Here is a 20658-nt window from a genome sequence, read left to right on the forward strand (position 1 = left end):
CACTGTGTGTTTGTCTAATTATATGTTGACTGGCTGTCATTCTTCCCATTAAGCAAGTTTGGGGTTTATTTTTGTTTGTTTGTTTTTGAGCTTAAACTTGATGAAGGTCGGACTCTTTCAGTCCCGTGTGATGTGAGAGAGGCGAGGCGACGGGAGGAAGGAAGTGATTTTATTGTGTCTCTGTGTGACTTTTATTTTATTTTTTTTGCCTGGAGCACATAACATGTTCCTCTATAAATAGTTCACGTGGCTCACAGTGTGTGTTTGACGTGACGAAAGAGGGCTTTTTAGCATTTAATGGTAATGCACATTCTGATTCACTGACCTGTTCTCCTGCTCTAATGGTCATCTAAATACCCGATCACCTTCCTCGTAGATCCACCCAAAGGACCCTAATTCTCTCACCGCGTAACACCTCACACTATCACCCCATTTATTTTACACCTTACCTCTAATTCATTATTTTTACCCATTTTCTTGCTTCCCTTATTCCTTTTAGCTGTTTTTTTTTTACCTGCGAATCTCTTGTAAGACACCCCCCCCCCCCCCCCCCCTCACTTCTTTTTTACCCCTGTTCACCTTGTTAACATTTCCAGTTTTCATTCTCACTTTATGCTGCAGCTCTGACCCCTACACTGTGGTCACAAAATGCTCCCCCTTGGCTTTGGCTCTTAATTTGCCTCTCTGATTACCTGTACTCAAAGCCCACGAGAAGACCGGTTGCTTAAAATATTCAAAGGAGCAAAAGGAGATGAGGTTTGGGTACATTTTTGTCACACATTAAAATCTCTTTTGTGATTCTCTCTTTTAATGGTTAGTTCTCTAGTAAGCGCTGGAGAATAACTGTGTGTGTCACAGAAATGGAAAGTGATTGTAAGGAACAGAGGATTTGGGGGGTGGAGGAAATGTTCAACCAAACAGAAAAGGTAGCCTGGTCTCGGCTCGCAGGCAGCTTAGGGAGAGAGAGAGGCCAGAGAGATGGAAAGTGGATGTTTTCTGCACTCACCTGTAATGCATTAACAACCAGCATTGCAGAGATAAAGAGCCGTGCACTTATGTGGCCCTAACGCATTGCTTCTGTATTGTGCTCACCGATGCCGTGCATTTACCCTTTTCTTTTTTTTCTTTTTTTATAAAATGCATTTCTAACAGCTCGTTGTTTAGCTGCCAGGCCATCTGCTTTACTGTTTACAGCAATGGCAGGTCAGTGTTTCCCACAAAAAAGCTCTGAAAAATCCATACTGTACTTTACTTGCATAGCATTTGTCAGCAGAAGAAGATCAAACATTGGGAACAAAAACAAAATTGGAATTCATCAGTACCCCTACCTGGTCGCACCAAAAAGAAGCAAATACAGTTAAAAGAGTATGAATATTGGAGGTAAGTTTCTTATACATCCCCCTGGCTAATGTTACACCCCTTTTTTTATAGCAAATATTTCCGCATACCAAATGTGCCTCTGATGCCATTTCTCTAAAGAAAAATTAAGTTAGAGGCAGAATATTGTAGTGAGTTGCAGCATATTATAAATGCTTCAGTCTCAAGGAAAAAGAAGGGAGGAAATAAAGGGTTTCATGGTTGCCGCACTCATTGAAAACTGAGAAATGGGAACATCTAATTGAGTTTATCTAAGCTGAATGCATTTTTAGTCTTCTTAACAGCATAGTTACAAGAATCCTACTGTTGGGTAGCATCTAGTTGCCAGTGCAGGCACGGCATTGAAAAACTCCTGTCACAGTCACATTCACTTCTGTTTCTTGTTATCCCCAACCTTGGATGAAGCCGTGCAAGTGACAGCTGTCTTGAACGTTTCCTGAGACGGATCAAGTCATTTAATCCAACGCAAACATGGATAAGCCAAGTTGACAGTGGTGACACTGACTGGCGTCGCAACTTATAGATGACCTCCCTGTTTTAAAGGAAGGACTCAGTAAATTGCGTAAACCTGAGATAATCCGCTGGTTTGTAAGCCTCAAGATTTCCGTGGCCTGCTTTAGGATTTATTAGTATTATTATTCCCTTCTGTTCTATTTCTCCCTTCTATTAACTGTAAAGAGGGTCAAAATAAGGGGATGGCCTTCATGTAAGGAACTGCAGTTATTCATTATTTTTGCCCCTCAGAGCTTGAATTACTTCACAGGGGTCTGGAAGCCATTTCAGACCCCAGGGAAACATTAACTCCCCATAATATGGAAAACACAATAGCTTTGACCCATAAGCCGAACGGGTCATTCCGGCCACTGTTTCTGGTTCCTGCGACTCCTCTTCCAGCCGTACAGTATTGACTTTTCCCTCGCCACACAGCAAGCAGGTCGACCGAGTTGACTGATAGAGGGCCAGGAGAGGGGGGAAACAAAAAAAAACACATTGACTTTTTTTTACATTTGTGACATCTGTGAAGAGTGTGGTAGTCATTAGTGATTCATCAGTCAGCCCCCAGTACTGCCATTTAGACCCAGTGCACAGGACCAGAAGGGGTGTGGGTTAGTGTTTTTGTGTCAATGGCTCTCAGTCAGGAGCTGTTGCTGCTGGTGCTGAGTGCACTTTGTTGCTTTAGGGTGCTCCAGAGTTAGCTTTTTACTCCAGTGGAGATTGGGTTGTGTAAAAAGAAGAGAGAGAAGCAAATTGAATTTGGCAATAAATAAAAAAAGAAAGAAAGAAAGAAAGAAAGAAAGAAAGAAAGAAAGAAAGAAAGAAAGAAAGGAACAGCCACATTCAGACATGTGAACACACTGATATATGCGTAGTGGTATGCACTTAAAAACACTTAACATGCACACAAGCCTGCATGCATGCATGTAAGTCTGGGCGAATGAAAATGCGCACACAGATGCTCAACACACACAGAGACAAAGATGCACTCATATGCTCTGTCCAGGCTGTGTGGCTGTTGGAGCAGTGCTGAGTATCAGCAGCCCAGCTCTGACAGCTTATCCTGGGCTACGGCGCGAGGGACAAGGGGGGCTGAGGATTAACCTCCATGTTTAATAGAAAAGGGAGGCAGCGGGAGGGGGGTGGGGAGTAGGTGGAGGGATTTAGAAGCAGTGGTGCCATTACAGGCCGTTTACAGTGGAGTGAGGGATAGCCAGTTAATCCTGTTTACTTTCTATAGCCTCTGAGATTTCCGTGTGTGTATGTGTGTGTCCTGCGTGTTTGAGTGTCTATAGAGACCTTTCGCTATCAGACACGAGACAGAGGTTTTTTTTGTTTGTTTTTTTAACTTTAGCGACACAGACAAGCGAGAAAGAGAGAGGGAGAGGAGGACGATTTGATTGAGTTAGGTCATGAAGGAATACTAAAAGACCAAGCCACTTAATTCTTAAGATGACTCCAGTGGGAACACACAAACCCCACGGATACGTCTGGACTCTTTGCCTGCGCAGAGCACACGGAGATCACGGGATTTGGAGCTGAGGGACGTACTGGCTTTATAAAAGTCAGTTTAACGTTTTACACCTCCAGTCAATAATGTGACTTTCACGTTTTTTCCCCTTCGCATTTGTCAGCCTATAAAGCCGGTGCTCAAGTTGTGTTGACATTAAAGCTAATAGCAGCTTTCGGGTGCCTCTCCAAACTTGCATTCAAATACACTGAGCTTGCCTAAGCAGGCATCCAGAAATATGAATGGACAAGAGAGGTCAGCGGTTCACAACAGCACCTGAGACTTTGGTTTAGTCAGCACAGATGAGCGCACAAGCAAACACACTCGACTTGAGCGAGGAGGAGAAACAGAAAGAGGGATTTTCTCATTTTCTTTAACTTATTTATGAGCCAATTACTGAATCAAAGTAAGTCGCTCGAAATAACAATATCCGAACTGATGTCTTTCTGCTGTAAAGGATTTCTCAGAGCTTCTTCTACCTGCCACGCTAACTGCATTTGGCCCAATCATTCTTATGAAATGATTGGCTTTGCCTGAGATAAATCGAGTCTTTTTCGTCTGTTATCATCAGTGCTCGAGGCACCTAATCAGAATGGAAACATTTCAGAACAGGGCCTATTATTTAGACTAATAATGGCCACCGTGCTTGATTTGACTGTGGAAAAGACGATGGGGATGACTGAAGTGCTTCAAGGTGGCGACTCATATTTTAACTTATTATAATTTAACTGGCAGCAGTGTTTGGAGAGAAAACAAGGCCTGACCTAGACCAAGCAAGACTGCAAGGTTATGGTATGCAAATACGTCGCACTTGTCAGATGTAATTAAAGGATGAGGGGGCGCTAAAATTTATGAGGGACTCGGCATAGAATTGCATTAAAATCTTTTAATCCTTTGTCACATTAATGAAGGGCCAAGTGACAGCGATGACACAGGAAATTATGAATAAACAGGTGTAATGATTTAGTTGCGTGTTTGTCTAAAGATGCATAATGCCTGAGCGTGGGCAGGGCAAAGACTTGTTAATTAGATATTCAAAAGTGAGTGGAAAGTGTGTGTTTTTCTTAATATAATTAGAGGGTCAGAATGTGTTGGAGGCGTTGGTTTTGACTGAATTTTTTAAATGTGAAATACAAATTTGGTCCACAAGATCCCTTGAGGAAAAAATATGTCTTGGTGCAGCTGGCTTTTTGTTTCCCGTTGTCTTGACGGCCTTTCCTTTTCTTGCTCGCGTTCTGCATTTTGCATCAACAAACATCACAAACCTTGAACATTATGCAAAAATGGCAACATGTAAGGAAAAGGCTTCGCTTTGTGACACGGCATCAGCGCTCCAAGCTCAAGCAGGCTTTTGGTTTCTCTCGAGGCAACTGAAGTCAGAGTCAGTTAAGTTGAAACCTCGAGGGTTTGCAAAAATAAAAAAAAAGACTCAATTTGAAGTATTTTGCAGTGAGAATGTAACTAGTGCTATGGCAGCAAAACAGGCAACTGAGCAGCAGGATTGCTAGATTAGCAAAATAGTTTTACCTTCTATGTAGTGGCACAGTGTGCCTGGGTGTGCTGTTGAGTTTGTATGTGCTTCTGTGGGAATAAAAGGGGCAAGTGACTGCCTTGAATTGAAAATGTCATTTTTTCCCCACTTTTCACAAGGGGCCTAGTATTTTCAGACCCTACATGGGAGGACTGTGAGACACACTGCAAAAATATCAATGCTGTAAGTGGTAATGAATACTCAATATGTTCTCATTGACAAATAATAAATGTGCACATATTGATTATTGATTTTGCTGCAGTACATCCACTATAGGGGGAATGAATGGATAGCTTAAGCCTGTTTCCTCCCATCACTCAATAGTTTTTCCTTCCCAAAATTAAACATGATTTTAAAATTCAAAGTCAGGCGACAATTAACTGTTGCTAGAACAAATTTAATCATCTTGTATTATATTACATGTAATATAAGCAGAACTATTATAGTGATGTCACCTGCCAGACACACCAGTAGTAATTAATTTCCATGTTAGCTAAGACTAGTAAGATATGTAGTGAAGGAAATTTATAGATGGGGACCAAACACTAATGTGTACAGTGTCACTGAATATGATCAGGGATCTTTGTAGATCAGGGTCTGGCTGCTGTACTGGGGTCAGCTTGCACTCAGCTACATCATCTCTCCAGGCTCTTGGCTAGTTTTGTGTTAGCACGTTTGTCTGTGTAGATGGCAAGGCTGTTTGATACTGCAGATTTTGGTATTGATCCGATACAGGGCCAGTATTAAGGCAGCTTTTGTAGAGGCAAGCATTGTGTCATGATTTGCAAATTCTGAACACATTTCATTAGCTGCCAAATCACTGTGATTTCTGCTCTCCACTACAATTAGTTAAGAGGACTGAAGCTTTTCATGTATTCTGGAGATGTGAATGTGCCTGTCTCTAAAGTACTTAGCTCAACCTCTGTTCTTCAAATGTGCTATATGCTATAAATAAAATAAAATTGACAGCCAACGCAAAAAGGTTAAGTGATTTTTCATTATGCATGTTTGAAGGATATTTCTTTATTTCTAAGAAGAAAATATGTTTTGTTTAACACACGTCAGTGCTTCATACTGAACTTAGAGTACAGAAACAAAGTATTGATCCCACTGCGCTAGTATTGATCTGATACCAATATCAGTGGTGGTATCAATGCTATCATTATTCAGATCAGTCTGCTCAGCTCTAGCAGGTGCTTGCAAGGATGTTCTTTTTCTTTCCATCTGCCCAGTGTGTAGATTGTATCTGAAAACTGTAACATAATCACTGTGTTTACTGCAGTACTGAAAAGCCTAATCTGATCATGCTGATCAGCACTAGAAACACACATACAGATAAGTGAAATTTTTGTAATAAATACTGGATAAATTCTCCCGTTTGGTGGTGCCCTTTGTCTCTGACTGTCATATTAATGGAAATGGACTGACATCTTTCTAGGAATTTTCTAATTTTACTGTCCGCTTATAGAGCACAGTTCATATAGTTATTAATTCTGTGCACTTTAAGCACATCACCAACCGGCTGCAGTATTTGTACAGTGATAACTTAACATAAGGATACATATTAAACAGAAGTTGTCTAATCAGTCATAGGAAGACTACATTTGTCAGCTAAGTTCAATATTCACATTTTTCTTCCAGTAGGAAAGTTGTAAGAACAGTTAATGGTTAAAAGTTAAACAGGCCTTTTGGTGCAGGTGGACATGGAAAGCCACTAGTGAGGAGCAGGTCTGAATGGGGGGGGGGGATAGGGGAAGAATGAGAGCCAAAGCCAAAGAGAGGGAGATGAAGTGAGGGAGTGGGTGGTAGCAGGATAGGTAGGAGGGGGTGGGGAGGAGGAGTGAGAGGAGATAAGTAGGTTAAACTTCCTGAGCTCAAAATAGCTATCTTCTCCATCACATGGTAGCCAATCTGCCCAGGGGAGCCTGGCCATATACAGCAGAGACTCAGCGCACTCACTCTTTCTAATCTGCACTCCGTTTTATTCTCTCCTCCGACTGCATCAAAATATCACTATATCTATCTGGGGCAGGGCATCTGTGTGAGCCAGTAGCCTCGGGCCCGATGTGTTACGTTTAGTGTTTTTGAGCGTGTCTGTTTGTGTGGGCGTTTCCTCTTTTCATTTCCCCTTATTGTAGCATCCTTCCATATTATGAAATAAACCCTTAATCTCATCACACACCTAACCGCCACCAATTTAGACAATGCTGTTAGACAAATTGACACGATGACGAGTTCAGGGACAGTTTATATAGAGGGGTTTATATAGAGCACACTTAGAAATGAGAGAATCGTTTATTTGACTAGTTTTCTAGTAGAGGCTAATTTAAGATGGATTCATTCAGAAACTGAGAGGGAAAAAAGGTGATCCTGCAGCCTTTTTTTAAGTGTGTGTGCCTGTGTGCGTGCATGCGCTTGTCTGCTTGACATTCCCCATGCATCGCCCTGTGTTTGATCTGTCAGACCTCAAAAAACACAAGTGCCTGTGTATCCTTTGACCTTCCATTCTTCGTAGTATCAAACACAGTCAGTCTCTGTTGTCTCTCGCTCTCCTTCTAGGCCCTTCCCTTTTTCCTAGAACAGATGCTTGTCATATGCCCTCTTGTCTTTTTTTCGTAGATCTCGCCTTCCCTATGAGGCAGTTTTGATTATGTTTCACCTCCATTCCCTTCCCAGTGTGTTTGTGTGTGTGCCGTATTGGTATTCCAACCTATTCCGCCTTCCTCTGGAGAAATTGGCTTCCTTAGATGGGCCAGGGGAAAAAACCACTAAAAGACAAGCTTTGACTTTCTTGCTTTTTCAGTATCCCTATCTATTTCACTCACCTCCTACTCTTTGCTTTTGCTTACTTGTCCTTAGCTCTTCCTACTCCGTCTCCCTCTCTAGATTTCTCTTTTACTCGTTCTTTTCATGTTTGTTTCTCCTCTCCTTTCTGATGGGAATAAAGAAGTCTTCATCTTATGCTTCCGTCTATTCAGATCAAGTCGAATACACACACAGGCACATGCAGCTTAAACACTTACCTTCAATTACTTAGCCCATCTGCCTGGATGTGCCTATGTGTGCAAGTATGTGCTTTATTTGCAGTAAAAGACACCTTGTGCCACGGGTACGAACAGTGATAAATCTTTGGGATGAAAGGGAAGGATAGTCGCTGCGGGGGGGAAATTGAGGTAAATTGTGTGATTGAGAACTTAAAAGCGGGCCAAACATCAAGCCCATTTGGGACGCGGTGGGGTGCATGCTTTCCATGCGGCTTCATTTGTCTGTTCCTCATGCTTTCAAAGGCACACCTCAGGAGCAGAGGTACGCTGTACATCATGACCTAAATCACTTAATTATGCGCTGTGGTCTCGTACTTTTACCCTCGCACATAAGAAATCATCAAATGAGTGTATAATTGGTGCACAGCAAGTGTAAAGTGAGTGTTTGTCAAAGCCAGCTCTGTGTCTTGGCAGCATTGGTCAGTCATCACAGAAACAGTTCGTTCTAGTGGTTTGAAGGAGAGTCATATTTTAATCTGCAGTCATTTACACTTGGTGGAATAGCTCTGTTCTGGTACCTCACTCCCTTTTAACTCACATACGTAATACACAGAGCAGGCATCAGTAACAACAGGTTGATTAATTAAGTTAGAGCTGAGGCAGAGGTGGGTTGTAAAGCAGCTTGCAGATGTGCTGAAACTGTGGACAGGCTAAAGCAGCTTAAACGGCAACAAGCCTCAGAGAGAGTGGATTTGTAGAAAGGAAAAAGCAGAGTCATCAACACTTGTGGGATAGTATACATCAATTCAGGGGTGTCCAACATAAGGCCGGGGGGCCAGAATTGGCCTGACAAAGACTCCAATATGGCCCACTGGAAGGCTTGGGGAAATGTGAAGGAATGCATATAGATTCCTATTGATAAAGATTAATTATACTATTCATACCATTCATATTACAACAAATAGTTAAGTAATAGATAATTCGATAACTAACTAATTAAATAACAAGTAACTACTAGATCTAATATAAAAAAAAAAATTCTACTATAGTGAAAAAAGAACATTATTATAATTACAGGGCAATCTGGACAATGAGCTAACAGAAGCGTTTCTGTAATTTTACACATTTATCAATGTTGAAAATTGAGACACATAGTTGAAATTGCATGTCTTTTTTTGTAATAAGACATGCCAGTTATTGAATGTTTAATTAAATGTCTTTGCACTGATAGAAAAGGGAGTTTAATGTTTACTTTGACAGCCCTGCATTAAGTGATATTTAAGGAGAGTGGCTCAGCTTTTTGTAGCCTGCCTAAACTAACACTAAGCCTCATTAAACTGATGATGTAAATTTAATGCAAGAATTAGTTGGTCATGCAAAAGATGCTGTAGGTGAGTTTTATTTTTTAATTTTGTTTCAGTTAATTATATTTCCTCAGTGGCTCCTGATTATCATATCGTTGGTGGATACTTAAAGCAGAAAAGCAGCAACAATTACGTTATCTGGTGTTTAATGACGGTCACAGAGCTCGCTTTCATCGACATGTTAGCATTATCAAATGTCGATGTCACAGTTGATGCAACTTCAGTGGCATAAGTACCATCATCAAAAATCAGTCAGTTCGGGAATGTTTCCTAGCAACTGGAACAAAACCTCGATAACAAGACCAGCACGTTCAAGTTCAAACAGACATATACTGAGATGTGCTTTGTTAACAAGAGCAAAATACTCTGGCTTTTTTTGATACAGGTACATGTCTCTTGTAATGCCTTGCAACTGCACTGAAGTATCCATCTCTCTCTCCCTCTCCTGTTTCTGTTCTTTCCTCCCGCTATTAGGACATGGGTCCTGCCAGCATGCCCTCTGTGCCCCTTATGGTGGGGTGCGGCATCTCCTGCACCGCTCTGCTCATCCTGCTGCTAATATATGCTGCCTTCTGGAGGTGAGAGCTCACAAACACACTGAGAGACACATTTGATAGAGTAATGGCAGTGTCAGTATTCATACATCAACTGTGCTCACAGTGGTCATTTTCTCACTAGCAAAGTCTCTTTTGTGTCTGTCATTTGCTTTGCCAAAAACTCCAATGAGGCCTAATAAGGAACAAATGGTTCAACTACGGTGGGGGGGAGGTGGTGATTAGTTTGTATTTTGATTACACGCAGCAGATGGCAAACTCAAGCTAATGTCTCTGCAGTGTCCAGAAAGTCACTGTTCAGTCCATCAGTCTGTCATCAATGCTTACCGCACACGCCTGTCATTTCTCCCTCTTTCCCGTCTCTCGTTTCTCTGCTTTTAGGTATATCCGGTCGGAGAGATCGATCATCTTGGTGAATTTTTGCCTCTCCATCCTGGCCTCCAATTTATTAATTCTGGTCGGACAATCACAAACGCTTAGCAAGGTAATGACTTTCTGCTCTTTGAGTTACACGTGAATTTTCACAGGAAGTCTTGTCCATGTGCTTGTGATTCCAATAATAGTGCTTGTGACTAAGCCTCCATTGCCTAGAAACAAAACTGCCAAAAACCACCAGGGTTCAGAAGTAGACAAAGTTCATACAGTGGAGTTCTCAAAGCAGGCATTCTAAGTCTTCTGACTAAGCAAGGCTGAACTGTGTGGTGGTCAGTATTGATCAACCACACAGCAGTGCCAGGTTGAACTCGTGTTCTTCCACTCAGTATTTTTGCCTTTGTACTTTCTATTTTGCGGAGGTTTCATATTCCCCTGCCAAGCCCTAAAAGATGATTCGTGACGTCTCTTCTTAAGAACTTTTTGTTTGTTTGTTTGTTTGTTTGTTTGTTTGTTTGTTTAAATAGCACCTCTCCGTGTGTTGTAATCCCTTGTCTCTCTCGATTACTTTCTTTATTCACTAGGGCCTCTGTACTGTGACTGCTGCCTTCCTGCATTTCTTCTTCTTGGCATCCTTCTGCTGGGTGCTGACTGAGGCGTGGCAGTCCTACCTGGCAGTCATTGGCAAAATGAGGTCACGACTCATTCGCAAGCGGTTTCTGTGCCTCGGCTGGGGTGAGTCCACACAATATCACACGCTTTAAAACAGTGTGCAGTGCTGTAACGTTCCTAAAGCTCGGTCACCACAAAGTATTATTAATATATAATTAATAATAGAGCCTACCTGAATGTTCAGCAATATGCTAAACTAGTGTAGCTGTCACAGTAGTTGCCATAGATATACAAGTCTGTCGCATTTTCTTTGTACCATCATCTCTTGGTTCCTGGCATGCACTGTACCAGACTGCAGTGATTCTCACACACAGACACAGCCCATGTCACCGATCTGTGGTAATAAAACCGACTCAGTTTCCTCCATAATTACAGTTTCATTCCCAAACCTGTTTGAACAGAGAAGCTAAAGGGGCCACATTCTTTGCTGATCTGACATTATTACAGCTACCTTTTCACTCAGACAGGGAGCACAAGCTGCTTTCACTGGCAGAAAAATATATTTTCGGGGGGCTTTAAGGTTGGTTTTTTTCTGATAGGAGAAAGCGGGAGAAGAGTATGAGTTAAAAATGTGATAATAAATGTACCTGAAATCTGGGCTAAGATTGTAATAGCCCTTTGCATGCATCACCCCTGAAATTATTCCTGTTGAGTTTTCTCGCGTGATATTGCTCGACATTTGTCTGCCATATCGGTGTCAAGGGGGGAAAAAATGCATATATCCTGGATGTCATTGGTTCCCTCTGGGTAAAATTGGTATAAAAAAAGATGCTACACCAAAATCCTTTTTTTTTTTTCGGTTCCTAGTAGATTTCCACAGTTGCCTATAGTGACAGGTGTGTTGCTAGGGATAAATGGGGGTCACTGACCAGTGTGTAGGCCTGTGTGACTGGGGCATTAACAATTATTTTCCCAGCAACTGCCATCAACCTCCAGCAACCACAATTTTTTCCCTAACGACAGGTGGTTGCCAGATGGTCACTGACCAGCATCTAAGCTTTTTTATTGTGATTGCCACATGTCCAGAAGACAAGTTAATATCACGTTTGACGATCACGTGTCTGCAAAACCTCAAAAGATAAGATTCTCATTTCCAGCACACAGAACATGCTTTTTTTTTTCAAAATGCTGCTCTGCTAATCTGCATCTTTGATTCATTCTGTCGTTTTGTTGCTGTTTCTTGTCTGTTTAATTGCAACTGTAGATGCATTTAGCCGGTGAAGCTCACTTCTCTTCATCGCAGTCTTTCTCGCTCCTTAAATAATAGTTCAAGTTGTCAAAACAATATGTGAAATCATTCACAGCATGTTGTTACTTGCGCACAGCAGAAAAAAACATTTCTCATTCATTGTTAGCGCTTGCGATTGTTTTATCACATCTCGCCAAATCAAAGCCCAATTGTCTACAATTTGAACAATTACTGCTTTCTGTCTTTGTGATCAAAATAGATAATGCGCCTTCATAGCTGAACAGTTTCTCTTTTCTTTTTCCCCCTCTTTCTAAAGTATGTTGGAATTATTTCAGTGTATAAACTGTCATACACTCCATGCTGAAAAGTCTCTAAAATTATGTAAATCTGCCAAGCAAAGTCACACGTTTTTGGCAAACTCATTTAAAGAATCTTTGTAGTTGCAGCAACTTTTGAACGTGGAGGATCCTGATCAGTTAAACGTGTTACAAGGTCAACCGTGTGCCGAAAGAAGACGACGATTACCAAATGCTCCATCGTGTTTGCTGGAGATAAAAGAATCTTCAAACTGGGCTGCTTTGATGCAAAGTTGTTGTCAGTTATACTCGGAAAAATACTAGTCTGGCTCACGAGGCGTTCACTGTCAGTAAAACTTGTAGTAGAAACCTGTTTGGAACTCAGCAGCTAAGGGGAGTCTGTCTGTCTTTCTGACAGAACATCTAAACATTTCGACCACCTTGGATTTTCACAGCGTCAGAGGAACTGTTTATTTTGACGGCTGTTTCGGTGATTTGTTCATTGACATTTATTTTGTCATCAAGGTTTTGTGTGAGAAATAGCCTTTTGCAGCTGTGTTGAATTGCATTCCTGCATTTATGAGCTGCATTGGGAAGAGCATCTTCCGTCCTTAGAACTTTACCACGTGATATAAAGAACAATGTACCAAAGCACTTTGGAAACACAGTAACAGCTACTTGTTAATAATGACCAGCTGAGTCTTTAACTTACTAGAGATTCAATGCATTTAATGAACCCCCAAAAGTGTTTTTTTTTTTTGTAAGCCGACCAACTAGAAAGACACTGGATTGGAAGTCTTTGAATCAAAGCAACAGCCGTCCATCTTGATTTAATGTTAAAGTTATCAAAAAGTCACTTTTTTGTTCACGAGTCTAACACTGCATGACTGTACACGCGAAGCACGTTTGATCACACTGAGTGCACAAACACAGGGACTTCATTAATTCTCTCCTGACTCCCCTCCATAAGCATTAATTTGTATTGCTATGCGTTTGTTTGTCATTGCCATGATTTTCCTGGAAATCTGAACATTTTGACCGGCGTGTTTGTGAATTCCAGTGACGAAAGCATGGCATTTGTTTCAAAATGCAGAATGCATGAATTATCATAACCAATATAATTGTGGCATTCACTACACTTAGCTGATAATAAAGGTGTCTGCCGTTTCTTTTACCGAAAACATCCACTATCCTCGGATGCCAGAGGATTGTCAGCGTGGCAAATGAAGACCCTTTCATGAATTGGATTCTGATTGAGGCACTCTTGTGTGACATGCATTGGTGATGGAGAGCAGCAGGACAGGCTTATTTTACATGAAAATGTAACAGCTTATTATGCCATAGTGTTGAAATTGTTGGCTGTATTATGCTTAACAATCTTCATTTGCTCCGTTCTAATTTATATCCCATTTTTCTTCACCGTATGCTGTTATTTGCTGCTTCATTTCCCAAAAGGCATTCATTACAGCTTTCTACTGTAATTTTATCTAACTCAGCCAAAGCCCCATGTGTAAGCTGTCTCATGCATACACATTCTCAGAGGGTGTCACTCTTTACAGGTAAACTCTCTCCTCTCCGCCTGTAAGTCTATGTCACTTTTTTTTCCACCCATTTGTGCCGCATGTCACTCTATTATGCTGTGACCTAGACGACCTGATAACTCAACAGGCAGCAGGGATGTTAGATGGGATGTTAATCAAAGATATGATAACATCTGCACAACCCTAGCAAGATGAGCAGTGAGATAGCACAAAAAAAAAAAAAAATCACAACCCCCACACCCATTTCATTTCACTTGATATTGATCCCACAGGTCTAATCTGCCTAGTCACTGATGCCCTAACCTGATACAGAGCGAAATGTATATCCTGTGCAGTTACAGAACGCGAGGAAGGCTCCGGGCACACGGCGGGGGCGCGTGCCAGCTGTTTAATTATCCGACACACTTGCAGATGCACACAGAAAGCGTGAAACAGCCGAGCATAGTGGAGAGGATCAAACAGCTTATCCTCCTCTCGTCCATTTCCCAATTTTCTTCCCCAAATTATGTGATTGAAATCGGTTGCCATGGGAACGGGAGATTTCGGGGCGGGACTGGATCTGCGTTAGATTAGCAGCAGACCGTGTAAGCCTGAAGTGTAGGTGCGCGGTTTGCCGTCCTACAGAGTTAAATGCTAGATTGATGATGTTGACTAATTGAAACTTCGCTGGTTAGTGGATCGGCCTGGCTCTCCACCATCTTATTTTTTAATGTTAATGTGACTTTTTCTAATTGCTTTTCATTTGCAGCCATAAGCACAGCTTTGTTAATTACATGAATATTTCAGAGCCAAGCTCATTACAGGGCCTGGCATATTTCCTTCTTTTTCTGGCACGCATTCTGCGACACTTGGTCTCACTCTCTTTCCTTCTCATTTGTGCGCAGACACACACACACACACACACATACACACACACACAAATCACTTGATTTAGCTAATTATCATATGACTTATTGACCACTCCTAGTTATATCTTGCATTTTTACAAACGGCCTCTAAGTCTCATATGCTCAAGTACTCCTGGTGCTGCTTGCACACACCCACACTGTGTGCTTTGGGTCGCCTATGACTAAAATAACTTCCATCTATCTAAGCCCAGTTTTCATGCTTGTAGCTAGACCTCGTGTCAGGAAGTACAGAGCGCTGGGGTTACCTATAGAGCACCCAGTCACTTTGAATCATACATTCATATTACACTCTATTGCATGGCTGCTTAGCATTTTAATGAAAGGAGCCTTATAGAGTTGTTCATACTGGGAAATCTTATTGGGCCGACATGCTTCATCGTCCCCACTAAGGCTCTCTTTTATCTTTTGTCTCACACTTTTGATCTTTCTCCCCGTGTCTGTCTGTAGGTCTTCCAGCCCTTGTTGTAGCAGTGTCAGTGGGTTTCACCAGAGCGAGAGGTTACGGCACAGCCAGCTAGTGAGTATTGCTTCTAGACCTCCTGACTTTGTCTCAGTCGATGTGAATATCATCACTAAATACCAGCTTCAACCATGCATTTGTGTGGGCTAGAGGCAGAGTACCATTCATTGGCCTCATTGCTGATGATTCAAAACATGCAAGTGTTTTTCCCCGAGGTGTTCAAACTAAAGTTTATTTCATAGGCGAGTATTTTTATGTATTTAGTTTATTCAGTCAAAGCAGTCCGTGTGTAGCTGAGTATGTAAACCCCAAACCTATTGTTTTACATCAACATCATCAGTCTTTTCTCCATGTATCGTATCCATGTATCTATTCATACAGTTGCTATTGTATATTTCTTTCTTCTGTGCCACAGGAGGACAGTTGCCTATCCCAGCACGCACTATGTTCAATACGCAGCACATCTTAGCTGCTTATGTAGTGAGCATGGTATAACACTGACAGTCCTGTTCACCGCAGGGACACATTAACCCCCTGAAAATCAGCTGTGATCGGCAGATTAAATAAAACATATTTACATATCATGTATGAAAACCTTAATCGTCAAAAACTAATCATCTAATCAGCTTTTGATTTTTGTGGTTCTGTTAATGTTTGATATTATCGCAATGGCTCTATATCCAGCAACTCCACCACCGAAAAAACAATTAAAGATTTTGATTTTCTAAATTTGCTCATAAATTAAGGAAATTATTCCAGCTTAGGGCCAAACGGCTTTTTTCTGTCATTCAAGTGAGAAACTAATAGTTTTAAGGTCTTCAATATAAAATTAATCTCCTTGCTGTCAAGTGTGAGTGCAAAATGACCTTTAAGGCATTTCAATAACCACGTCAAACAGGTGAAGCATGATTTGAATGTTTTGTTCAAGAATATGAAAATCCAAGGCAATCCTAGGCTGACCTTTAAGCAAAATGTACACAAAAAAGCTTTATTACATACCCAGTCAATAAAATGCATCTTAAAATGGTTTACTTCCCCGTATTTTACTCAACATATCATTAATGTGAGGGCTTTGCGGAGGTTTTTTTTTTTTGTTTTTTTTTTTGGGGGGGGGGGTGTTTCCATCTTGAGCTTTCTCTTTATTGAGCTGTAATTAAGATGACAGAGGGGTTTCCGCGTGCTCTGATGACATTACTGGAGGACACATTTAAACTCATTAAGTCTCACTAGCTTGCAAAAACAAAATTTCCAGTTTGAGGATATGTTTTAGGTAATGTACATAATAAATTTGCTCAGCACTGAGGGCATTATTTACAGAAAGAGGCACTTAACCACACATTGAAAGGCTTTATCCCTCACCAAGGAAATTTGGAGTTAATGTGATACTTAATTGAATGTCTACTTGTTTTTGTTAAGTACTTGGCACTCGCAGTAAGTGAAATGTGAGACCGGAATCTGGCGACGTGATATTTTACATGCTGTGATTTTTCTGTGTTTACGCACTTTTTAACACCTCTCCTTTTTTCTTTTTTTTTTCCTCTACTTAGTTGCTGGCTATCGTTGGAAGGCGGTTTGCTTTATGCCTTTGTTGGGCCAGCTGCTGTCATTGTATTGGTGAGTGTGTCACTGCTTCAGTTCAGTTCAGTTTTAGTTATATAGCACCAAATCACAAGAATGGTTGCCTCAAGGCACTTTATACTGTAAGATAAACACCTTACAATAATAGAGAAAAAAAACAAACAACCAGGCGTTCCCCTGTGAGCAAGCAATTAGTGATGGTGGGAAGGAAAAACTCCCTTTTAACAGGAGCAGCAGAACCAGGGTCAGGGAGAGGGGCAGCCATCTGTTGTGAGCAGTTGGAGGTGGGACAAAATCCACACTGGAAGAGATTCCGCGTTTAGTAATGGTGTATAAACGGTGGTCTATAAACACATATAGAATTAAAAAGGGTGAATGAAGAAACACTCAGTGCATCATGGGAAGCCAACAGGAGCGTGACTAAGTGAGGATTCAGGTTCCATCCACATGACGGTTCCTTTCCTCTCAGCCAGCCGGCCTCTCTCTGTGGTCACACGGCACAAATATTCTTTAAATATTTTTGCAAAGTTAGCCTCCCAGCTTGGGGCATTAAAGCAAATGCATGTTGACCTCTGAGGGTTTTCCTCTCTCGCGCATGCACATGTAAGCATACACACCCAGGGTGTACACGACACAATGATGAGCTGAGCGCTTTGATCGCTGAGTCTAAAATGTCAGCCCAGAAAAAAATAAAAACATATTCTAGCTGACAAGAGCTGCCGGCAATGCAGCGCAAGAGTGGACCTCCATCGCAGCTCTAGCCCCAAATCTCTCACTGTTATATGCATTTTCAAAGCATAGGGCTCTGTAGCCAATGTTTTAAGTATTAATATGGTCCAGTGGTTTTCAGATCTAAATATGCAGCTAACTGGTGTTCCACGGAATGTAATAATGTGCGCTTTCTTCATTTTTGCCAGTTGCCATAAAGCAGACGGTTTTATGTTGAAGTAAATATACTTCTGTGTTGCACTACAGCAAAACTGAGTGCACTGATTGTATCTCAGAGGTTGTTTTAATCATCTGCTTCTGTGTGCTGCTGTATGTGGCTCAGCTAATTTCTCCTAAATGGATCCCTGGGTAGATATTGCCACCACTAAGCTTAATAAGTCTGGATGGGGCATTAAAGTTTGGTAATTGCTGCCACTGGCGTTGCTGTTGTGTGTGTCCATTTATAGCTTCTTTTCCTCTGTTGTTTGCACATGTGCCGTACAGTACACGTCAGAAAGGGAACATGGATCAGACAGCACAGGTGTGCAGAGTGATATGCATGATTTTGAAGTAAATCCCTGACAAGCAAACAGCAGTTAGACAGTTTCTGCAAGCTGCAGTTTTAGGCACAAGGGAATACAGGATTATGTGGTGCTGAATATTCATCATTATGTTAATCTAGTGTCTTGCAATGCCACTGTTATTATTCAAAGGTTACATAGTCTGAAACTGAATGCAAAACAGTAATAAATCGCATTACTTTAATTGAAAATATTAAATAGTGTTTATACACTTGTATAAAAACTATAAATACTCGCGAAGCTGGTGCTTTATTTAAAAAAATGCAAAATGCATGACTCTAAAAAAGCGTATTTGAATTAGTTATAAGATGAAGAAGTTAAACATTCAAGTTTCGAAAGTTGGAGCAGTTTCATAAAACCCACCAACTTGCTTAAACTTATTTTTCAGTGGCTAGTATGTCTTGGTGCGCTTCCAGCTTTTCTCCTCCGCAATGTCAAAGTACGCTCCACACCCCAGCTGCTACGTGGTACCTGGCCCCCTGGTGTTGTTGCTGGGGCCGCACTCTAACAAACAGCTGTAATGAGAGCAGGGCGTTGGGCAGAGAAACACAGACCTTCCCACAGGACTCTTCTCTAATTAATGAACCTGGCCTTGGGCAAATAGCTGAGCAGGATGGTGCTGCCTCACAGAGCCCGGGCCAGACATGACTGGCATGACAATAGTGCTGTCACAGTTTGGCACGTTGTAGGTAGTTGTCAGTAGCACACGCGAGACTGGAAGAGATCAGAGAAAGAGATTTTTTTTTAATGAATCGTAAATGCCACATGTACCATACTGATGATCCACCAAATGCTCTGTCTAGTTTGGTGATGTGCAGTACAGGAGCTCCACCGGGGACTGTGCTGTCTCCATTCCTGTTCACCTTGTACACCTCAGACTCAGTACAACTCCAGGTCACGCCACATACGCAAATACTCTTGACAGTTCTAGTGTTTGGATATATTAGTGATGGGTAGGAGGAGACGTACAGAGCACTAGTAGATGTTTTTTGTGGAGTGGTGTGGTAGAAGTCATCTGCTTCTGAATCTGAATGAGACCAGAGAGGTGGCGATCAACTCCAGAGGGAGGTGGACCGCTACACAGCTTTGTCTGTGATGGCATAGGCTATTAATGTGGTGGAGGAGTGCCCAGTACCTGGGCATCCACAGTGACAACAGACTGAACTGGGAGACCAAAACAGAAGTTGTATACTAAAGAAATGGGATGAGCAGGCTCTTTTTCCTGAGGAACCTGAGATCCATCAATGTGTGCAGCAAAACGAAGGAGATTTTCCATCACTCAGTTGTGGTGAGCACAGTGTACTTTATTGTGGTCTGCTGGGGGAGCAGCATCGCAGCTGGAGACACCAACAGACTGACTGAACTGATCAGGAAGGCTCTGTGATTGACTGTATCTTTTTAAAGCACTACACACTCTAGAATACAATATATCTGTCATGCAGAGTGTCATCCACCAGATTATTATCATTATTATTATTATTATATGCAGTAAAAGGAAATATGAGTATTTCCCATTTCATTTCTAAGAAATTGGATTTGAGCAGAAATTAGGCTTCTGCAAAGGATGTGAAAACCAAATGTTTAACATGGTACGTGTATGTCAGACTCTAACTGTTCAGCTGCTTAGTGGTTGTAATTTTTGGCAGACATGATTTCAGCATATGGATTTTTTCCTCTTAGCTAGTAGCAGCTCTTGGCATGAGCTGAAGGAGGTATTCAGGCAGACATTCAGTTTAAGAGCTTGGTAAGAATAGGAATGCATTGTAGGAGCTGTGTAGGTACGCATCAGGGTGTGAAAATCACTTGTCACTTACACCGCTCGCTCCTCCAGCAGACTTCCCAAAGAACCTGATAAACGATCAAACAAAGAATAGGCAGAGAAACCCATGGCTGATGGAAGAAAGCGTATGAGTGAATGCTGGCAATCAGGATTATGACGAACATGTCGCTAGCACAGAAAATCTCCCACATGGGCAGAATTTCAAAGTAGAAGGGGTCTACATGTGGCAAGCCTCGGCTCAGAGCCATGTGCGAGTGCGTCTTATTGAATCTGTATCACTGGGTCACCGCTATAACCCAGATGTTTGGCAGGCTTAACAACGGACTCCTCATTAGTAAGAGACACAAGTATGAGAAGCAGTTTTTTAAAGCTTTTTTTTTTGCAAATAACCCTGTTTCAGAACTGCCATAATTATAGGTTAAGAAAACTTTTGTCCTGTGCTATGTGGATAGAAGGAGTAGGATGAAACCAACGAAAGGAATGTCTGTTACCTTCAATTCACCAAATTAAAGCTGAATTTGTTCATGTAACTTAATATGTTGATTGTCTAGATTTTGCTAGTTGAAGCATGACATCATTTGACGTAGGAATTAGTAAGTAATAAAACCTTTAGAAAAAAAGCCTATGCTTGGCTTTAATAGTATACATAATACTTTGTATAGTTCATAAATAGATGTTTTTATTCAACCGACCCCAAGGCCAAGTCAGCTCACTCTCCGTGGACAGTATTTACTCTTAGGGGAATAATGTTGTATCTT

The 20658-nt window shown here is 41.5% G+C and overlaps 1 protein-coding gene across 25 annotated transcripts in view; it reads left to right on the top strand.

Moving 5' to 3' along the window:
- The window catches only part of adgrb2 (adhesion G protein-coupled receptor B2), a 265546-nt gene that overhangs the window by 196785 nt on the left and 48103 nt on the right, over positions 1–20658 (top strand). For all 25 annotated transcript variants that reach the window (XM_085147628.1, XM_085147623.1, XM_085147627.1 and 22 more), the window contains 5 exons: positions 9736–9839; positions 10197–10299; positions 10772–10922; positions 15241–15310; positions 16801–16867. In XM_085147628.1, coding sequence (XP_085003754.1) covers positions 9736–9839; positions 10197–10299; positions 10772–10922; positions 15241–15310; positions 16801–16867 — 495 coding nt within the window. The remainder of the gene's footprint in view (positions 1–9735; positions 9840–10196; positions 10300–10771; positions 10923–15240; positions 15311–16800; positions 16868–20658) is intronic.

Source organism: Neolamprologus multifasciatus, chromosome 22, assembly GCF_963576455.1.
Source record: "Neolamprologus multifasciatus chromosome 22, fNeoMul1.2, whole genome shotgun sequence".
Taxonomy (NCBI): Eukaryota; Metazoa; Chordata; class Actinopteri; order Cichliformes; family Cichlidae; genus Neolamprologus; species Neolamprologus multifasciatus.